At 37.3% G+C, this 20944-nt stretch overlaps 1 protein-coding gene and 1 long non-coding RNA gene across 2 annotated transcripts; one reads left to right on the plus strand and one right to left on the minus strand.

The window, feature by feature from the left end:
• The first annotated feature begins 1735 nt into the window (after positions 1–1735).
• LOC109043672 (uncharacterized) lies at positions 1736–9201 on the plus strand. Its single transcript, XR_011899989.1, has 2 exons — positions 1736–2052; positions 8127–9201. It is a non-coding gene; the product is annotated as an uncharacterized lncRNA (long non-coding RNA).
• Positions 9202–10129: 928 nt separating this feature from the next.
• LOC109043671 (F-box/WD repeat-containing protein 4) lies at positions 10130–19975 on the minus strand. Its single transcript, XM_019060963.2, has 9 exons — positions 19722–19975; positions 18133–18439; positions 17789–17884; positions 15945–16136; positions 14498–14636; positions 13588–13754; positions 12380–12508; positions 11254–11401; positions 10130–10560 (listed from the first exon to the last, which is right to left on the minus strand). Exons 2-9 carry the CDS (start codon positions 18339–18341, stop codon positions 10384–10386), a joined length of 1257 nt encoding a protein of 418 aa, XP_018916508.1. The 5' UTR covers positions 18342–18439; positions 19722–19975; the 3' UTR covers positions 10130–10383.
• Positions 19976–20944: the final 969 nt, after the last annotated feature.

The following is a 20944-nucleotide window of genomic DNA, read 5'->3' on the forward strand; positions in this document are numbered from 1 at the left end:
AGGTCTGTCCAGTAAAAAAAGCTCTCTCAACCCTTAGATGCCCACACTGGATCAAATTGACCCGCGAGGTTATTTGTCGCGGTACAGCAGCCGAGCTTTAGGAATAGGTATAGGCCTACAAATACATCCTACAAAAAAAGAATCAGACGTCAACTTGAAAAAAAAAGAAGAAATAAATTGAGTGTCAACATAGCGGAAGATGGGAGAGACGTATTTCCGCCTTGCTTTTTCACTTCGTCTCGAATGTGAGCGACATCTCATCGGCAACACAGAGGTGCCTTCAATTTGGGTGATGCAACGCGGACATCCATCAAGCACGAATAGTTGTATCTCTGCGCCGTCATTTCAAGGCGGATAAAGTTCTTTATCCGCCTTGCATGTAATATGTAATCAAACAGAAGGTGAAGGTGGTGGCGGGGATTGACAACACCATCTACCCATACCTGGCCATGGGTTTGAGGTTAAATGTTCGTAACTCCCGAAAACACACGGGTGAAAAGGACGCACATAAATGACGGCAAGGCGGATAAAGAATGGTGGTCGCATTTCGTACCCTCTGGACGTTACACGGTATCGGGTACATTGGGTACATTGGCTGGCCGAGGCCGAGGGGGGGGGGGGGGGGGGCGACTCAACCTCGGATTGCACGGCAAAACCCGTACCCTCCTGACGTCACAACGCTTCAAGATGGCAGCCAAAAGCGAAATGCGACCACCATTCTTTATCCGCCTTGACTTCACGCGTTGCGCAATGGGTGAAGTATCCCTGTTAGGTTTGTAGGCGCCAGTGCGTCGCCGCTCCGCTTTGTGATAGGCTCTAATATTTTAATCTGGCGGAGTCAGCGTTATTCAACTCATGATTTTGAAATATTTGCACATCATGTATGGATTATTTTTGTTTTAATTGATGAAAAATAAATATGTATTAAAGGAAAATATAATGTGTGTTTTGTAAATATTAAGGTGGTTCCCTATCAAACTTAATGATTTCCAAAGCACACGAATTTCTACACAATTTCTTATAGCCTTTCGTAATCGATGGCGAAAAAGCAACAGCCAGGCGATAAAGTGTAAAGCCCGGCGATAGGAACTATAGCCCGGCTGCATGATTTTTTATCGCTTCGTATAGCCCGGCCGTATAATTTTCTCCGCATTCTACGGCCAGCTGAATGATTTTCTGTAGCCCTCTTTAGCCGGCTGTAAGAATTCCTATGGTATTTTGAAACGCAGCTCTTATCGCCAATTTTTACCAGGGTCCTATGTCCATAGCAACCATCCGCTTCCTCCAATAGAGTCCCTCCCGCACCCTTTTTGTCTTCTTTGTCTATATATTTGTCTATCAATTTCAATTATCAGTATCTGCAGGCACGGCGCGGCGCGGCGTGCAATACGCGTTCATCACACGACTCATGTCCCTTATCAAACGTACGTAAACTGTCTCGGGGAGATTCCAATTAGTGATAACATCGATGATCATCTTTACTCTGCTGTGCTAAGGGAAAACGCCGTATAAACCTTCAAGCGTTGCCAAATTTCCTTTGATGAAACGTGGATTTCCCGGCAAATTTATGAATATTTTCCTCCTCATTTTTGAGGTAATTTTTTTCGCAATTTCACCCATAGTTCCTTAAAATTTCAAGGGGAAACGTTCATTACTTTCCTCAAAAATGAACATTTTATCGAAGGAAATTTGGCAACTCGCAAATGTGTATGCGGCGTTCTTCCTCAGCACGGCAGTGCTGAAAGGACGCTACTTGCCGAACCTATCACAACTGAAATACACTTCGTCTTCGCTGGCCTAGCCTGATTAGTATTGCGCGGGATACCTACGGAACGGTAGCCCTGAAATGAGGAAAATCGAATCGGTTTCTGTTAGACGAGCGCAGCGCAGAGAGCCTTGGCTTTTTGTCAAAATTATTTGTTAGCTATCTATCGTTTTAGTTGTTAAAAATTTATATCTGTTGTTTTTTATATTCCACTTGTGTGTTTTTACTTCGTTTTTAAATTAAATATACTTCTAATCACATTCAAGAATCTGGTGCATGTTAACAAGGTAAGTGGCTCTAACATAAATTCCAAAACAGTCATCAATGCTTAAGAGAAGTGCCTCGTTGAGAGCCATGTCTCGTCCTGTCTCTCCTGCAAGTTTTCATCATGAATAGCCCAGAAACTGATATCACTTAAATAAAATTTTCTATCCAGACACTTGGGGGGGGGGGGTGTTAGGGGGATCTGGGAGCATTCCTCAGAAAATTTACGAATTATTTACGCATCTAAATGCAGTTTGAGTTACTTCCGTCATGAATAATCACCAAAGCAAGCATTTTCCCTTCTTTCCGCCGTTTTAAAATAAATGTAAATTACTATACTTCCTTCTTTCTTTCCTTCTTCTTCCTCCCTTTTTCGGGCGAACCCCCCGCCGCCTGTGGTTCAGTACCTACTTTGAGTTTCTGTGATTTATTTTAATACCTATTCATTTTGTTGTGTTCTCTTTATTCAGAGTTGCCACAGTCAGGGAATACCGGCATAGTTGGGAAATGTCAAGGAATTTTCAAAAGTTAGGAGAAATGACGAACATGTTAGGAAAAATCACGATAATGTCAAGGTAAATTGCAATAATGTCAAGGAAAATTACGTTAATGTCAGGGGAAATGACGAAAATGTCAGGAAAAATTTGTGTAATCACCTTTACTCTCTTTCTAGAATGGGTTTGAGGTTTCGAACAACAAACTTTGCCTGAAAACTATGTCATTCTTAAGTATCTGTCATATCCTCAACTGTCAGGAAATTTCACCAAATGTGTTAGGGAAATCAGGGAAATGTCAGGGAATTTAATTTTCCAAATTCTGTGGCAACCGCCTGCGCCTGTTCATTTATTGTATGTGAGCCTTTTGGTCGCCTTTGTAATTTAAGAGTGGGAATGAAAAAATGTCATAATATGTTGCACCCCCAATATAGTTTTCCAAACGTCTCTCAAAAGAGTACTTACTTTTTTTTTTTTTTTTTTTTTTTTTTTTTTTTTTTTTTGCCGGTTTTAGATGATTTATTGATAAAGCGAACAGACTTCTCTGATAAACTTGAGAGACAAATATTCGAAATTACCCTGAAAAATCTGTGTTTTTTTTTCCAACGCTTCGGCAACACCCGAAGGTTCCAGGGCCGGATTAAGGGGGTGGCCAAATGGCCGCGGCCCATGGCGGCAAATCGAAGGGGCGGCAAAAATTTGCAATTTTTTAAAGTGTAGGTATAAAAAAAATCGGATTTATAAAAACAAAATTACAAACGAGAAAAGGCGACAAAATCTCTCATTTCTTGAGAGCATAGTGATTTCTAATTTTGTTGTCTCTTAGTGATACAAGAGGCAGGCACCTTCAATGAGTCGAGTTAAGAGAGAGACCAAACACGCAATTTGGCCTGGAACGGCGCGGCGCGACTTAGAGAGAAATGATAACGAGGACTGGAGATGAAAAGGAGAAGCCCTCGGCGCGGCGATCGGCATGTAACACATATTAGCGCCTACAAGACTGCACGAATACTTCACCCGTTGCATCAAACACAGTGCGGTCAGCGTAAAACGGACAGCGCCTACAAGAATGCATGAATACTTCACGCATTGCTCCAAACACAGTACGGTCAGCGTGAAACGCATAGCGCCTACAAGACTGCGTGAATACTTCACGCATTGCGTCCAACACAGTGCGTTCTGCAGCAGTAGGCGTGAAACACATAGCGCCCACAAAACTGTCGGAATACTTCACGCATTGCGCCAAACACGGTGCGGTCTACGCGGTGCGGCGGCGGAAGTTAAAATCATTGAACCACATTTATGTTTGTTCTTTCATAATTTTTTCCTTCATTTCTTATGAATGGAAATTGGAAGGCCTTGTCCACAAGACATAGGTTTACGGAACTTAACTTTCGCGCAAAGTTCCGTGAACTTTTGCTAGTAGTGTTGACAGGGCTTTCCCAAAAAAATGTGTTCAACACGAGTAAATGCGTCTTATGCACCCCTCCTCTGCTGGCACGTTCATTTGATGATTTTTATCGAGTTTCAAAACGAATGAGAAGGGGGCGGCCCATGGGCGGCAAGTAGGTGAATCCGGCCCTGGAAGGTTCATACGGCGTTTTTCCGCGGCACTGAAGCATACCTAGTCTTCACCCCTAAACTACAAATACTCCTTCATCGTGAAATGGGGATGATGGTATACACTGAAAAAAAAAATATATTGGATCCAGAGGCTAGACTCTTATAAAACATCGACAAGAAAATAATTCTTGATTTAATCGGATTTTTGCTTAAATCAAGAACCAAGCCTCTTAATTTGAGCGGATTTCCTTTTGATTTAAGCTTAAATCTGATTGAATCAAGAGTATTTTTTCTTGTCAATATTTTCAAGCGTCTGGACTCTAGATCCATTGTGTTTTTTTTTCCAGTGTACAACATACAGCAACAGCGGAACGGTTGGAGAGCCGCGCCGGCCGCGCCGCATCGCTTGGAAACAAAATCGCCGTTACTACGCCTTCAACTTTGGCGATGCAACCCGGCCGCGCACCAGAGTTAATTAATTTGCGTCCATGATTGGCTGTATTTTGTACGTTTCTACGCATCCGGAAGTAAAAATAGGCAGTAAAAGCGGGACTTCCGAGGAGACTTTAACGCAAAGCTAGAAACATAAGGGTTACTTTCAAATTCCAATTCCCTGGTCCATGTAACTCATTGACGTGTATTTTGCTTGTATGGGCAATTGAGGACATTTTACGCACACATACTATCAACTACGGGAAAACACCGCGCCATATGCTGCCGTGCTAAGGAAGAACGCAGTGTGAACATTCGAGAGTTGCCAAATTTCCCTTGATAAAACATGTATTTTTGATAACATTCATGCATATTTTCCTCTTGAAATTTTCCAATACTTTAGATTCAATTGAGTACGCAATTTTTTTGAAAATTTTGGAGAATAATACTTAAAATTTTCCCAATTAAACTCGGTTTTTATTGGAGGAAACTTGGCAACTTCTGAAGGCTCATACGGCGTTCTTCCTTAGCACGGCAGTATGAACATTCGAATGTTGCCAAGTGTCTCTCAATAAAATACTACTTTGAGAGAAACTCATGAATAATTTTCTCTGAAAGTTTCAGATGATCTAGACAAAATTAGGTACGAACAAACATCGCTGAAAATTTGGAAGAAAAATATTTGAAGTGTGCTCCATTCGGGGGGAGTGGGGGGAGGGTCCCCAAACGATTGGAGGGTATTTTCATTATAATCTTTTAGTTTCGATCTGAGCCCAAAAAACTGCGGTCTTCATAGAAGACTAGACAGCTGACGGCCATGTAATTTTTAGTGCCGAGTTACGTAAATAATAATCCTCAGTTTTTTCCTCCAACCATCCCTCCGTAAAATCTGGATGTATATTTTTAAAAAAAAACTGAGTTTCTCAAAGAAAATTTAATTTTACTTGCATATCATGCAATTCTTTGGGGCAGTGATCAGTGGCGTGGCGTGCTTTGCGATATATCGATTGATCTGCCATTTAAACCTATGGAAAAGAATCGATAGACAGGGTGGTCGTAACGGACACCTCAATAATCGATTCTTTACAGTGATCCATGATATGAAAACGAGGTCACTTTCTAGATTAGCAGATCAAGTTACATGGGTTGGGATAAATGGACGTATTTCTACCAAACAGACCTATGTGGCGATGAGAAATGTGGGGTGTGCTCTAGAAATCTGCATAAGAAGCAATGTAAAAGTGGGCGTGGTTCCTTTTGAAGAATTGGAAAAGCGGGATATTGCATTCTATCAAACAGACCTATGTGCAACTGAGTGCGGAACTCATGAGCCGCGGGCATGGCAAGAGAGCCTTGTGGACAGGGCTCATGAGTTTATGCGGAGGCGGGCGGACGGCCGCGACCGCGGAGACCGGTCTCGTTGCCGCTGACGTCACTGGCGCTTTATTATTCTCATTCACTCTTACGGCCAGAGACTAACGAGCACACCCCATATTTCTCACTTCCACATAGGTCTGTTTGGTAGAACTACGTCCAAATGGCATGCCTATATAGACAAACTTCTAAACTGTTTCATATATTTTATACAACTGTGCAGTGAAAAAAGTTGACTTTTAACTATCAGCACTTGAGACTATTACTTTCGTATTTCAGAAGTTACTATTGTTACTCTATCTGATCTGTACATAGTATCTAATTTGCAACATATTTAAATGAGAAAGTGGTAGTCATTTGTGTTTGTACCTGAACATCCAGTTTTACGACCAAGAAAGAGGAAGTTTTTTAGACAACCGAAAAAATTCACTTGCTACATCGAGCCATTCAGCTATGGCAATAGCTTTTAAGTAAAAAAAAAAAAGAAGAAAAAAACCTCCAGAAAGAAGAATTTCTAGTAAATGATGATAAAAGAGTCGACTACTCAGGCATATTATTTTTATAAAGTAGACTAAATTTTGAAAGTAGGAACTAAAATTTCAGGCTCAATTTAGAAACAACGTGCGCACCATTAAAATCTCCACGCACCTCACACATACCTAAACCCTGGTAAAAATTGGCGATACGAGCTACGTTTCAAAATACCATAGGAGTTCTTATAGCCGACTGAAGAAGGCTATTGAAAATCATATAGCTGGCTGTAGGAAGCGGAGCAAATCATATGGCCGGGCTATACGAAGCTATAAAAAAGTATACAGTCGGGCTATAGTTCCCTTCGCCGGGCTTTACACTTTATCGCCATTGGCTATACGAAGCTATAAGAAAGTATACAGTCGGGCTATAGTTCCCATCGCCGGGCTTTACACTTTATCGCCATTGGCTATAAAAGGCTATAAGAAATTGTGTAGAAATTTGCGTGCTTTGGAAATCATTATATGTAAGTTTGATACGGAACTACCTTAATATTTACAAAACACACATTATATTTTCCTTTAAAACATATTGTTTTTTCATCAATTAAAATGAGATGGTCCATACAGAGTGTGCAAACATTTCAAAATCATGAGTTGAAAAACGCTGACTCCGCGAGATTAAATATTGGAGCCTAACACAAAGCGGAGCGGCGACGCATTGGCGCCTACAAACCTAACAGGGATACTTCACGCATTGCGCGGCGACGCACTGGCGCCACAAACCTAACAGGGATACTTCACGCATTGCGCAATGCGTGAAGTATCCCTGTTAGGTTTGTAGGCGCCAATGCGCGTTTCGCGCTCTCTGCCCGCCCGCCGCGCCGCAGCGTGCCACGGCGTCTGAAGCAACTATTTCACACCAGAGGTATTGCACAGTATCATAAGAAATTGAAGGCGCTTCAACATTTTAAGAATGACAGGCATCCTTCAAAAGCATGGAGCTTTCCTCGCAAAATAAATCAAGATACTACGGCACAAAAAGAGAGCGGTAGTCCAAAACTAACTATGTCCTAGTATTCGTATTTAGTAACGTTTAGCATAAACTTTATCGTCTGGCTGTCGCATCGCCAACGGCTATAAAAGCTATAAGAAATTGCACAGCCGGCTACAGAAGCTATTGGAAATCTTACAGCCGGTTTTACGTTTATGGTATTTTGGAACACACATTCTACTGCCAATTTTTACCAAGGAAGTGTTTTTGAGCCAGAAATTGTATGTCCAAGTGTATCTGATATCGACGGAACTCGAAGTAGCCTCATATATTTTATACGATTATGTGAAAAAAAAGGTAGGCACTGCTTGATTTGATAGAATACTTACCTACTTTTCACTCAAGGCATCATGAAATTCACACTTTCTTTTATTCACGTGATATAAGTTAAGTTACTTGTTCCCACGATAGATTTTAACAAGGTGGTAAAATAGTGTGGACTCGATCAGCACTCTTTTACCACCATGTTACAGTTTATTGTTACATACCTACAGTTCAGGCCACGGCTTTTTCCCTGTTTGATAGATTTTTAATTTATCTTTGTTGAAAATTTAAGGCACTGTTGATTATTATGAAACCTAAGGACAAGTATATTTTAGACAGAATCTTTAGTATTCACATTTTATTTCTTCATTATCTTTTTCTAATTGTTCTCTGTTTGGGGTCACTTTTCTTCTTAACTGCTACATTTGGTTTTTTGTCTGTTACAGAAGAAGGATGAAGAGGTCTAGCAGGGAAATGTACGATGAAGACGACTGTCCTGATCTGGAAACAACTGGCGAATCCATACTAAAAATACTTAACGGGCCGACACTACCAACATGCTACAAGGGACAGAGTGACTTTTCCAATATAGGACCATCCTCTATTACGGTTACGAATATAATTGGGGAGTATCGTAATTTTGAACCAAAGCGGGTCCTACGTCAGGTTGCGAGACGAGCTGCCGTTTCAGGCACATCTCCAGAATGTTGCGCAGAGGAAATATCAAATTTAATTATATCACATTTCCATGCCAATAATGCGCGGATTAACTCGGTTTCTCCAAATAATGAAGACTGGTACAAAGATATGCTGAAATTAGAGGCTAAGTACGGTTTGAAAAAGGGAAACGATCCTGACTTGATATCCTTCAAGCGACTGTGTTTCATGTTCCCTCATGTGTCCGTTATGGCAAGGGCAGAAAATTTTGAGAATCAGATTTTAATTTGTACGGAAAAGGTTGCTAAAGTCTTTCACTTCGAAGAATTTGGAGGTCTTATACCCACAACCCGATTCTTAAAAAAGGATGTTAGGGAAGGGTTAGTGTTGATACATCTTTTCTGCTTAAAAAAGCGTTACCCATATATCAAGGATCACTTTTTACAGGTACTCCTTAAACGTACAATAGATAATGGCATTTTGACTGATGAGAGGAGAATTCATTTTCTTAAGATACGGGGTATAATTGAGAGCAATGGAGATTTATCCATCCCAAATCAAAAGTTAGTCCGATCTCTCAATACAACTTACTCTACCTTTACAACCAGTGTTCACTGGAGTCTTTTGAACTAAAATTGAGTTTTTTAGTACCTTTTATATTATCTGTTATTTTGTTAACTCTATGGAAAATCTTGTATATCTTTATGTATCTGTGTATGTATCAATGTAAATCTAAGTCAAATCTTGTCGTGTTAAATCTATTCAAAATCCAAAAATTCTGTGGATGTGTCAGTTTTTTGGGAGCACCGTTTTGAACATATTTAATTGAATAATAAATTTGTATTATTTACAAAAAAAGAAAAATGATTCCATTTCTGAAACTCCGAGCCTCCTCTAGCTGAAAAACTGATGGCAACACTGTCCGGAAATCATATGCTGCCGAAGCATTTTTGTCACATTTCACCTATAGTAGCAACATTATTCACCCATGAGACAAGAACTGAAACTGCTGGGCATTAATTATTCCCATTAAACTGTCAAATAGTTCCAGGCAAGCCTGTGCAGGATGTCTAGCAGAATTTTCTTTCCTTTCTGTCTGACTTTGCCGGTTCACCCTTGAATTTTCTGTCTACCTGACTTTCCCCGATTCGCCATAATCTGTTTTCCAAATCAAAAGAAATGCAAAAATGAAACTGAGCTCCGCACAAAATACTAGTACGGATGAGTGGAGGCTCGAATTTCCAATAGGATTCAATGCAGACTACAACAGAGCACAGCTTTGCCAAGTATTGTAGTGTGGTAAATTTATGCAAAAAATAAAATCTTGCACAGGAGTTGGCTACTCTCTTCTATATGCATTCTCTCATCCTCACAAATTCCATCTCCCTGATTTGCCCGGTTTCCTGTGTCACTAGACAGTCTACTGTATGATAGTGAAACTACCGCAATGCGTACCTCGGTTGCGGTGTTCCAAAATCTTTGCTCCTATTTTCATTATTAAAAGGAGACAAAATCAAAGTCATGGCTTGAAATTAACTCAGAACATAAAATCACCGAAGTTTTTAAAAAATGATGTTGAGTAGTTTTCTATCTAGAATATAAAGTATGACAGGAAATCTGCAATGCCACAAACCGAGATAGTGACACTGCAGTTTCACTGTCGCGCAATGTTTTAATTATGATGACTGAAAAAAATTTTCTTTAATTTGATGATTCAGTGTGGAAAATTAATAGTGTATATTGACTGATAAAAAAGAAAAAAAGTGGGGCTTTAAATAAAAAGATGTGTATGGACAGTCTTGAGGGGTACTTTAATATGATTCCAATGAGCAGGTATGTGCTTAGAGAAAATGACAAACACAAAAACTAATGTATAAATTAATCACTTAAAAATTGTTTCTGCCCGGCAGCTGGAAAAAACTTAACATTTATAACTAAAGTATCACAAACTGTTGATTATTGGATAACTGATAACAACAAAATCTGATGGGAAAGCATTTGATGAAGAATTCATTAAAATTGGTAACAGAGCGGAAAACAGACATTTTAAGTTCCATTTTTGACCTGAATCCAGTTGTAAAATTGGCTGTAATTTTTGCTGACATTGTTATAGCCTTTGAAGTCCATGATGCTAAGTGAGGAGTCGAGAATGGAAAACAAATGGGTGGCATCGAAATTTGTGCTATACACAGGGCTGGACATTTTTTGGTTGCAGTAAAAACTCTGAAACAGTAAAATAAGTAGGATCATTGCAGTGTTCTACTGACCCACTCATTAAAAGAGGCACAGCAGGGCTTCTTCATACAATATTATGTCATGTTCTAGGGAGTGGAGGGAGGTTAAACTGGATTCACTGTTGAGAAAAGGGGTCCAACACTGATACAGTGCTTGTGACAAGATTTTTCCTAAATTTATTTGAATTTCAACACTAAGCTCAAATTCTATCGTACTATTTATTATTAATCGTAATTTTTATTATTTTTCCCATTAAGAGCAACACAGATGGTTTACCTATCTCTTTCATAGATTTTTTTTATCTCTCTTATTTTTGGTCCCTTAGCATTTTCTCATAAAACTGCCTAGCCACACCATATTTGGTTTTTTCATTCTCAAATTTACTTCTTCAAATTGTCGAAATTGATAACTTGGAACACATGTAAATACAGGAAGAATACATTCAGCAGCCTGATTGGTGAGATTTTGTGTTTGTTGCCAGAATAAATTTGTTGTCCCACATTTGAGTCAAGCATTTGTCTACTGATGTGAAAATTACACCACGGTCAACAATGTTTCCGATTTTTTCCCCCACTTTTCTTACAAGAAGGACTGAAAATAGAGAATCGGGGAAAAAAGAAAAAAAGGGCAAAGTCTGGTGTCAACTGAGTTGATAAGAAGGAAAGGAGAAAATTTCGTTACCTGGACACTACTACAAGTGCGTTTATCGTACAATTGGATTCTATTGTGCATGGCAACACCACAAAGAACGGAATATGAGTTGTCAGTCGCTAAACAATAGCCTGCAGTGTCAAATGGGTCGCTCCAGGTAAGTACTACTTTATTGCACCTGCAAAAATAATTCAATACTTTAACTTCTTTCATGAGGCTAGATTCTCACCTGACAGTCAATGCCATTCAGATATCGCTCTAACTTCTTTCAACCTGAATGCAATTAGTAACAAGAGAGCTCACAGTTAAGGTGATCAGGTCGCAAATAAAAAAGCGTTCTATAAATTGCATCATTAAGAATAGGACCAGGGAAAACTTTGAGTACCATGCCAAATATTAAAAGAAAATAGTCCCTAGGCATGTGTTTCAAGAATTATTTGCAATGAAACAATTTAAAAAAAAAATCCAAGATTTGAGGAAGCACAAAAAAATATCCGACTTGATACGGCAGTTGATTCTCAAATGGAATGCAATATTTTCTCCATTAACTAATTCAGATTTTACTGCTTCAAGTTCAAAACTACTATTCCGATCAATTATTGAAACAAATTGATTGATACCACACACTTGTCCCTCAACCGAAGCAGAACTTAAAAAGATTAGATGGATCGTGATCGGTTCAATAGTGCAGTGAGGAATTTAGCCCTTACTCAATTGCAGCCAATATGATGTAGAATTGGTTTTTTCTATAAAAAATGCCATGCACTAAAATTCCCACCGCCAATGCGCAGTAAGGTCTCAAAATTTGTCCACAGGAATGTTTGACCTGTGAGATTAGTCTTGAGCTTGATTATGAGCTTCAAATATGAATGATTAGTTTCATATCGATGGTAAAAATGCAGAAATGTGTACCTCGGTTTGCGGCATTACAGACTGCCTGTTTTGCTTCATTATCTACGAGAAAAACTACCAAACATAATTTTTTAAAAACCTTGGTGATTATTCTCCTCCATATGAAGAATATTCTGTACAAAATTTCCAGCCATGGTTTTTGTTTGGTCTTCTTTTAAGAAATAAAATAAGAGCAGAGATTTTGAAATAACTCAACCGAGATATGCACTTCTTCAGTTTCAATGTCAATAAGCATTGGTCGTACCTCAAATCGTAAAGTTTCACGCATGAACTGCTTCCACAAGTAAGCACTGTTGAAGGAGTTTCCCACACAACATCTAAGACTACTCCTTGATAATCTCCTTTATCAGCATAGATTGTATGTTCCTTTTTCCTACAAAGTTTAAAATTAAGTAAAAATTAAAAATTAGATATTATTATATAAAAATTAAAAGTAAAAATTAGATATGGTTTTGTGGTACAAAAAGGTGAGGAGGGTGAAAAACTTGCTCAGAATAATCTTTTATACCAAGAGAAATTTCTACTGGCTAATCATCAAACCTGGTTAAAAGGATGCAGAAGGGTTAAGATGAATTGAGTAAAATTTTATCAAAAATAAAATCGATTATTTAATTAATCTTCAGTGAGAAAACCTTTCGATCAACAAAGAAATAAATAGATGGTCTGGGCTCATCATTTTTACATTGGAATATTTACTTGTCAAAGGTCCAAGCTTTGGCAACTTAAAACTGTGTCTAGGACTCAGTGTGATCAAGCTTCCATTCCAATGGACCACTAAACAAGGTACGAATTTCAGCATTCTGATACATGTTTCTTAACCAAAATTTCACGTAAAACTCAATGCGCACAGCAAAAATTACCGATATCAACTCCTTACGAAAATATTAAATGATTCTTGATGCGTGAATACAAACCACCTGCTCATGAAAACTCAATGACAGTCTCTGCGATCTAAAAATCTGACAACTTCAATCTTGACGCTTTGGCTCAGCTATAGCAAATTGCTTATAGTTTGAACAACACATGGTGGGAAATGACCATTGTTCCATTGAGAAGCTTGCTGAAACCGTTGTAGTGCTCGATTTGACTCACGTAAAGCTTCGAGTTTCTTGTGAGTGGGCAGTTCAAATTCCTCGTAACCAGTGTGACATAAAAACATTAATATCTGCGTTAGGAGTTAGTTCCAGTGATATTCATTGCGCGAATTGTGCTCTACATGAAATCCTGGTTAAGAAACATGTATCAGATTGCTTTTTGTACCTTGTCTAGCGGTTCATTATTAGAGAATTGGTAAAATATTTAATTTTCAGAGTAAGCTCTAAGTTTATGGAGGGCTTTCAGGTACTTATTTATTAGTCAACTCAAAGTAAAATTGAAAGGTCTCACACTAGATGTTGAATTTTACAATCAATTAAGAGAACCTGAACTGAATCGTAAACATCATTAACTTACGTGTTGAAATCAAAAATACTGATGGACAACGGATTTGATGGAGAACGGGCAACCCCACAACAGACTAAATTATTCATTGGATTCACAGCGGTGCACCAAATTCTGCTGAACATGAATTTCTTTGAAATCTCAGTACAGTTAGTTCTATCATCACTGATTTTCCAAAGCTGAAAAAGAAAACAGGACTTCTTTTACAGGTGCAAGTGAGTCTTCTTAAAAATATTGATAATAATTAATATAAGACTTCAAAGGATATTAAATTTAGTCTACCTATTCATTCATTTCATGTTTTTAAGCCATAACATTATCTGCTGTTGAACTGTAAAAGTTTCTAAAGATAACCACCATTCACGTGTACAGGGTATATCTACCCCTTCCAGTCGGAGAATTACGACTAAAATTTGCCCAAAAATTAAATTATGAACATCAACCCACCTGGTAAGAGTTTCATGATTGAACAAAAAGTCTGTAACCATTCATATCCAATACCAAAAATTAAGAATTATATTTTTGGGTTGCTACAAAATTACTGCTAAAATTTTTCTTGTAAAACAAAAAATGTAATTACCAGGCTCCGACGCTTTCAGTGCAAACTTATGCTTCATAAATGAGGGTGTAGGATAAAAAAGACAGAAACAGTACAATGACATTTCATTCAGGGTTTTGAAGGGTTTTACCTTCAAGAGTACCATCCTTAAAAAATGTCGTATCTTGCTTGATGATGAGCAACAATTTTTAAATTTTGAGTGATGACACTAAGCAATTTCCTGAAAAACAATTTCGACTCATTTACACTGTTTTTTTTACCAATGTCATCAAATAGTAGCAGGAGGTTTGAACTTCTTCCGTTTACTAAAAGAGGTGGAAGACAGTATGCATAATGTTTTACAGGCAAAGATTGAATACTTACTTTAGCAACACCGTCTTTGGAGGATGAGACAATCAAATTGCCGCAGAGAGCAACTGCGCTGACATCAGACATATGAGCATGTCTTTTGCTAAACAGACGCTTTCCATTTGATGGATCAAAGCCCCAAATGCCATCATCTCTGATGAAAACAAAAAAAAAATAAAAATATTAAAGTCACTTCGAAAATGATCTGAAGAGAGTTTCAGTGAAAATACATACAGGAGTTCCTAAGTTTGAAAATTTAAGTGCTATGTAGTATGCATGATGACAAAATTGATTCTTACTGAATAATTAATAATTTTTTTAAAATATGTACCTATAAAAATAATGAAATTTGCTAAGACAAAGTATATCAAGATTAAAATAAAGTAGAAAGGCACAATAAACGAAAAGAGGCAAAAAGTAAACGAAACAAACGAGAAACCAAGGTAACAAACTGTGAGCTGAATCATGAAAATAAAGAAAGCCGAAACTAAAAAACTCAAACTCACAAAAAAAAATTAAAATGGCCGACGCATTTCGAAGCTCCCAGGCCCCTTCTTCAAAGCTCAATTCCAAGGTTGGAATCCACGGAATTTAACCTTGAGGAAGGGGCTGGGGAGTCCCGAAATCCGTTAGCAATTTTAATTTATTTATTTACCTTTATCATTATTTTAATTTATTTTTGTGAGTTTGAGTTTTTTAGTTTTGGCTTTGTTTATTTTTAGAGAGGCATACTTTATGTCCAAGAGACATTGTATCAAGAGGAAATTGAGTTTCTCAATATTTAAGATGAGTTCATCTGTATTCAGGAATTGAATGTGTTTCATGGTGAGCTCTGCAAAAGACTGTTCTTAGCTGACTGTATTTTTGATGATGTATTGACATAAAAACTATATGCTTCAAATCTATAGCATCGTTTTTGGTATTTACTGGCAGCTCTGAGGAAATTTGGTTACACTTTTGTGCTTGCTTCGCAACCTGAAATTCTGTCAAAATAATAAATCAAAATCATCAGTCCTCACCAAGTTTTATGAATTACACAAAAAATATATCAACTTTTTAACAGAGTTTTTGAAATGGGAAGACTGGGCACTTTCTGCATCCTTTCATTAACTCTAACGCATATAGGAAACATGGTTTGGTTCTAAGATAATATGTAGAAACTTTCAGAGAATGAAGTGGATGAATTAAATTTTTTAAGAAAAATTTGGTGCTGAGTGTTTAAAAAGACTTGTACAAAAATAAACTTGAAATAGAAATTGGCAAAAGAATATTCAAATTTCAGAGAGTCAACATCAGTTTTATCTTTTTAATAGTGGTAAAATCCAAACAGAGCTTTAAACTTAAAACTCATGGGATCCTTTAAATCAAGAACACTTTATTTGCCTCTTTCATTCATTGAAGTTTTCAATTATAACATCCAGAAAAAAGACACAACATTGCATTGTTGGTTAATATCACTTACCTGTCGCCACAAATCAAGATAGAAGAGTTGAGATCAAATCTTGACACATCTGCGCCAGATGTTGCTTCAATTGAAAGCGAAACGGTGGGATTTTTGAAATCGATGCCACTTTTTGTTCGAGGATAAGCAGTGATAGTATTTTTTTGACTGAGCCAGAGTACGTCCCTATGTAGCACCAACCATGGCATGTATCTGCAAGAAGGTAGAGGTTAAAAAATTAAGAATAAAATGATAAATAAAATGTGATCTTAAAAAAACAGCAAAAATCACACTTGAAAATTTTAGTACATTCCATTGCCTTATTTTCGTATTGAATTATTATTAACATGCTAACAAATAAATGGAATGTAGACAAAGTTGAAACAGAAATTTAAGTTGCATGAAGTTTGAACTGGTAAAAAATGGTTTGAAGTATTATTCTTTCATGTGACCAAATGGTAAGGACAAAAAACCACCAATTTCACGTTCAAAAGATTTGTTCTTGACTTTGAATGTAGAATATGGACGATTAGTTAAATTTAAAACCATGGATGGGACTCTTTTATTTTCCAAAATGTAACTTATTGAAATAAGTGACCATTGCATGCCATAGAATCCTGATCATTTATATTCCATTGAGAATAAGAAAGAAAAGAAAAACATGCAGGTGGGAAATTTGTTCTTTTGATAAAAAATAAAACAAAATAAGCAGAGAGAAAATAAGACTGACGGTTTTAAAAAACTCTCAATTTTAGACATTAAGACATCAGTTCAAAAAACACGCCACAAAAATTTGATGTTTCGAAAGGTTTTCAAAGGTTCCTTTTCAATATAGCCTATCACTCATTCTTTCCGCTTTTTGTACCTAAATCTTACAAAATTGATTCGATAGAACTTTCTGCTGATAATTTACTGTTAGCTGCGATGTTATTTGAAACAGTTTTTAGTAAGAGAGCAGCAACTCCCTGGCAGTGTGATCAGGTGCTACTTTTCACCAGTAACCATGTCTTTTCCAAACTTGGTCATTAATAAGAGCCATGAAGCAGTCATTAAATTCTCATTCAGGATCTTTTCCACCATAAAAAAGAAACAACTGAGGTAAATGAACTACTAGAGTGCACGTCTGCTAGATTGCACAAAATATTTTCAGACAATTAACTCAATTTTTTTTTCTTTTGCTGAAAAAACGCAATTTTCGAAGATAACATTTTCGGTGGTTTGGTAATCAATGCAAGATATTTGTCCCATGGCGTTAGATCAATGATTTTCCCCCCTCTTTTTCACTTTATGAATATTTATAGTCACTGAATCAAGAAAGTTTCTTCAATTTATTTAAAACATTGATAGGTGTCTGGTCATGGAGCTAATAAACAATCGAGATACAAACATAGAATGGAAAGAACCTAAAAAGAGTGACTATATGCCTAAAAAATAAAATCAGCCTTCATATCAAGAGCATTGAGGCCTTTGAACACAGCACACAAGGCAAAAACTTGCACATGAAAACGGTTATACGAGCTTGCTATTTCCTTTCAAAATCTGTATGAGGTAAGGAAATGCTTCATCATACTATCCAGCGCAAATTTGAAGCAACATAAAAAATCGTTCACACTCAAAATTTGGTTGATAGCACTTTTGTCATGAGTGATAAAAAAAGAATGATTCAGATCTATGATTCTGCAACATGCAGTTTGATGCTATGATAATATCCTCATTCTACCTAGCAGGACAAGAAAAAAATTTAGGAGTTAAAAAATTCAATCTTTTAGATAAATATGTTACCCTGAAACATGAGGTGAAATACTCTCATCCATGAGATCCTGAGAAAAAAATAGAAGATGATTTAGCAATGTGAGCTTACTTACTTGTTTTTGAACCGATAAACTGTTTCTTTGTAACTTCCGTTAATCCAATTTTTGGATATTCTACATTTTTCAGCAGGATTTAAAACGGCATAACTCCTAGAAAAATAGTAAAAACAGAGTAGGTATAAAATATGTTTAACGAAGTATGGAAGAAATATTTAATCTTGCAGAACAGAGGCATGGAAAAATTTTGTGAGGCGACACAAGCCTTGAGTCAAAGTAAAATCATGGAAATTTTGAAAAACTGCTCTGCTTGGTACTTGATACAATTGTGCTATAAGAATTGCATATTATAAATCAATGGTTATAGAGAGACGGTAGATATTACCACATGATACACCTACCTGTTAAGTACTGTTTTTGTAGATTGGTTGCTGACTAAAACACGTTTACTTTTACGAAAAACCAGGTATGAGTCGTTGATCACACAGTTGAGGTAATGGCAAACGCGTTTCAGAGCCACCACATCATTCAAGGAGCAGAAATCAAAGATGAGTAGTAAAATATCAGCATCTAATTCGTCAAACTTTAAAGTGCTAGTGTAGTTGGTCATTTTAGGGAGGAGGGTTTGATCTGCTGACTGAGTAAAAAGATACGCCAATGAAGATGGAGGCAGCCTTCATCCTCTGTTGAACGCACTTTTGCTCAAACCTGAAATAAAAGAACATCAATTTGTGTCACTTAATTTTTTTCAAAGGTAAGAATTTAACTGTTCAGAAATGAGTTTTCTCTTTAAAATTTATGTAGAATACAAATGAGTGGCCTCTTAAGTGCTTCCTCCTTATCTGGAGATCAATTACACTGGTCAATAATCATTAGAGACATCTATCTAAACTCTTGGTTACAGTGTGAAACGCACATTAAGTATCGCATCACATGAATACCAGTATTGCATCAGCTTTAAAAAGATTGTCTCATAATTACTCCTAAATGTATTGATAGAAAAATTAGCTTTCACTGCTTCTGACTGATAGTCAAAGACTTCTAGAGATTATTCTTCTTCTCCGAAAAAATTTACTCGATATATAGGTGCTTAGGTAAACTTTCTGGCGAACAGGAATCTTCATGGATCAGTATTCCTTTTACTCAACATGAAGCAAAATGATCCAAATATACAGGTACCTGGCAAATAATCTTCAACCAGGCCAAGATATTTAACATGCAAGAATCATTGAGCAACATGTATGAAGAGCGAGCAATTATAAAATTCAAAGTATATCCATCCTCATCGTAATCTGCCGACCACCAAAAACTGATGAGAGTTTCTCTCATCTCATGAGTTTCATAAGCTTCTCCCCCATAATTGGGACAAATAGTGCCAAAGAGTCAGCACTATATATCTGCTAAAACTCTCTAAAACTCATGCTAGGAGAAATTACCCGCTTTGATACAGCAGTTTTAGTTGATAAACATGGTTTCGTAAGATAGTCGGTTCAAATTGGAACGATGCTAAAACATTATGATAAGAATGGAACCCCACCATTCATTCAATGAAGCCCAACTGATTCTGAGCTGAACTTGATTTCTTGTTCTCAACATCAATCTGTGTACTTGGATTGAATTGTTTCTAAGTTGCTGAGGCTGTACTTTAGTGCTGAGCGGAAGCACAGTCAGCCTGATGACATACATTGTTTCCCTTGCATGCCATATCTTGCTAAACCGTACGAAAACGCTTAGCTTGTTGCAGCAACAGAAACGTCTAAGAGAATACAAGTATTTCATTTTGAGGAAGCTGCACAGATACCTGCGACTTCAGAACAGTCGAAACGATAGGCATGGTACCTGAGTCTTTTGCCATTGACAATCAATGATCTCAATTAAGAATCCAAGAAGACGAAGATTGGCCAAAGACTGTTAGGGTTAAAATCTCACAATGAGGGGTTCCAGAAGTGGAAAAATCAAGTTTTAGGTGATAAAACCGATGATTACTTACGTCTGCGACTTATCTGTGTCTGCCTACATGGTTAGGTTGCTGACGAGGGTAAGAAGAAATGGGAGGATTAAATAAAAAAAGCAACGAAAGATAACGTTTACGTGTGATAGAAATCACATTTCACTATTCTCGGAGCATATACTGTAAGGGAAGAAAAGCAGAGACAAAATCTCTGAGGATAATTGGTGAAAAAAACCTTTGACACAAATACGGACTACATACTCCACTCTGAATTATTTGACTGATAAAAAACAAAACATAAGTTATTCCACAAACTGCCGCATGAAGCGCTACAGTAGCAGCTCCATAATTTTCTCTCACTGCTTGTTGCCGAGCTGATGAATTGAAGGAGTTTTTGAACCGTCAAATGTAACAGGAACAGGAAAACAGGATGCTATTTCCTGGTTGCTTGATCTGTAATGCAATCATTTTAAAAGTTTAACGAGTAATAAATAGAAATTAACCGAAAAGAAGTAACTAAATTCTCTGTAATTCAGCCAAAGTTCAGCAAGGAATTTGATGAAATGCTGTGCGGTCCCGATATTATGCATCAGTATGATTTATGCCTCGCATGCGAGACAAAATCAAAGAACACGCAAAAAAGGGAAATTGTATTTTCCTCCTAAAAATTGAGTTATGTGTTCTAATATTTAGTACAGTGCATTTACTACATAGTGCAGGAATGGTGCCAGGTTGAACTTGTACGCTCAATTCCTTCGCCACAAAGCTAAGTTCTAAAAAAAATCTTAAAATTCACATTTCTGTTTTACTATCGGTTCATTTGAGCAATTCAAAGGAAAGGGGGACATTCACTGTTACCGCTCTTTAAACTTTTTTTATATAGAAAGTCTTTAGCCAGGTCAAATTTGCCCGTATTTAAACGCATTGATTTTGGTAATTTATTTTTAAAATATTATGTACGCTATTTCAATGTTTTTAAAGGTAAGTACTCTTTTTTTTCAATGTTCACTTTTTGGTTTGGGTAGCATATTGCCACTTTCTCACCCCCCCCCCCCTCGCTCCTTATCTGCTTCATGTAAATCCCCAAAAGAGATAGTTGGGTTAATTTTTAGGAGTCGGGCATTTCCAGGGGTAGTCGTCAAAAAAATTCCCCGACAAGACTTAACTCTCGCCAAAGAGCAATTTATTTTTAAACGTGGCACATCAGGTCAGGGCGATTGATAGACCTCCAATTTCCTCACCTCCCCCTTTCAAAATAAATA

Source organism: Bemisia tabaci, chromosome 6 (genome assembly GCF_918797505.1).
Source record: "Bemisia tabaci chromosome 6, PGI_BMITA_v3".
Taxonomy (NCBI): domain Eukaryota; kingdom Metazoa; phylum Arthropoda; class Insecta; order Hemiptera; family Aleyrodidae; genus Bemisia; species Bemisia tabaci.

What these genes read in the sequence shown, in the direction of transcription:
- LOC109043671 (XM_019060963.2), bottom strand. Translation starts at nt 18,341, where the DNA reads ATGACCAACTACACTAGCACTTTAAAGTTTGACGAATTAGATGCTGAT. An exon ending in ATCTTGATTTGTGGCGACAG is followed by an intron (nt 14,637 to 15,944) that starts GTAAGTGATATT and finishes TGTTTTCATCAG; the next exon opens with AGATGATGGCATTTGGGGCT. An exon ending in GTGAAACTTTACGATTTGAG is followed by an intron (nt 11,402 to 12,379) that starts GTACGACCAATG and finishes TTATTTTTGCAG; the next exon opens with GTGCAATAAAGTAGTACTTA.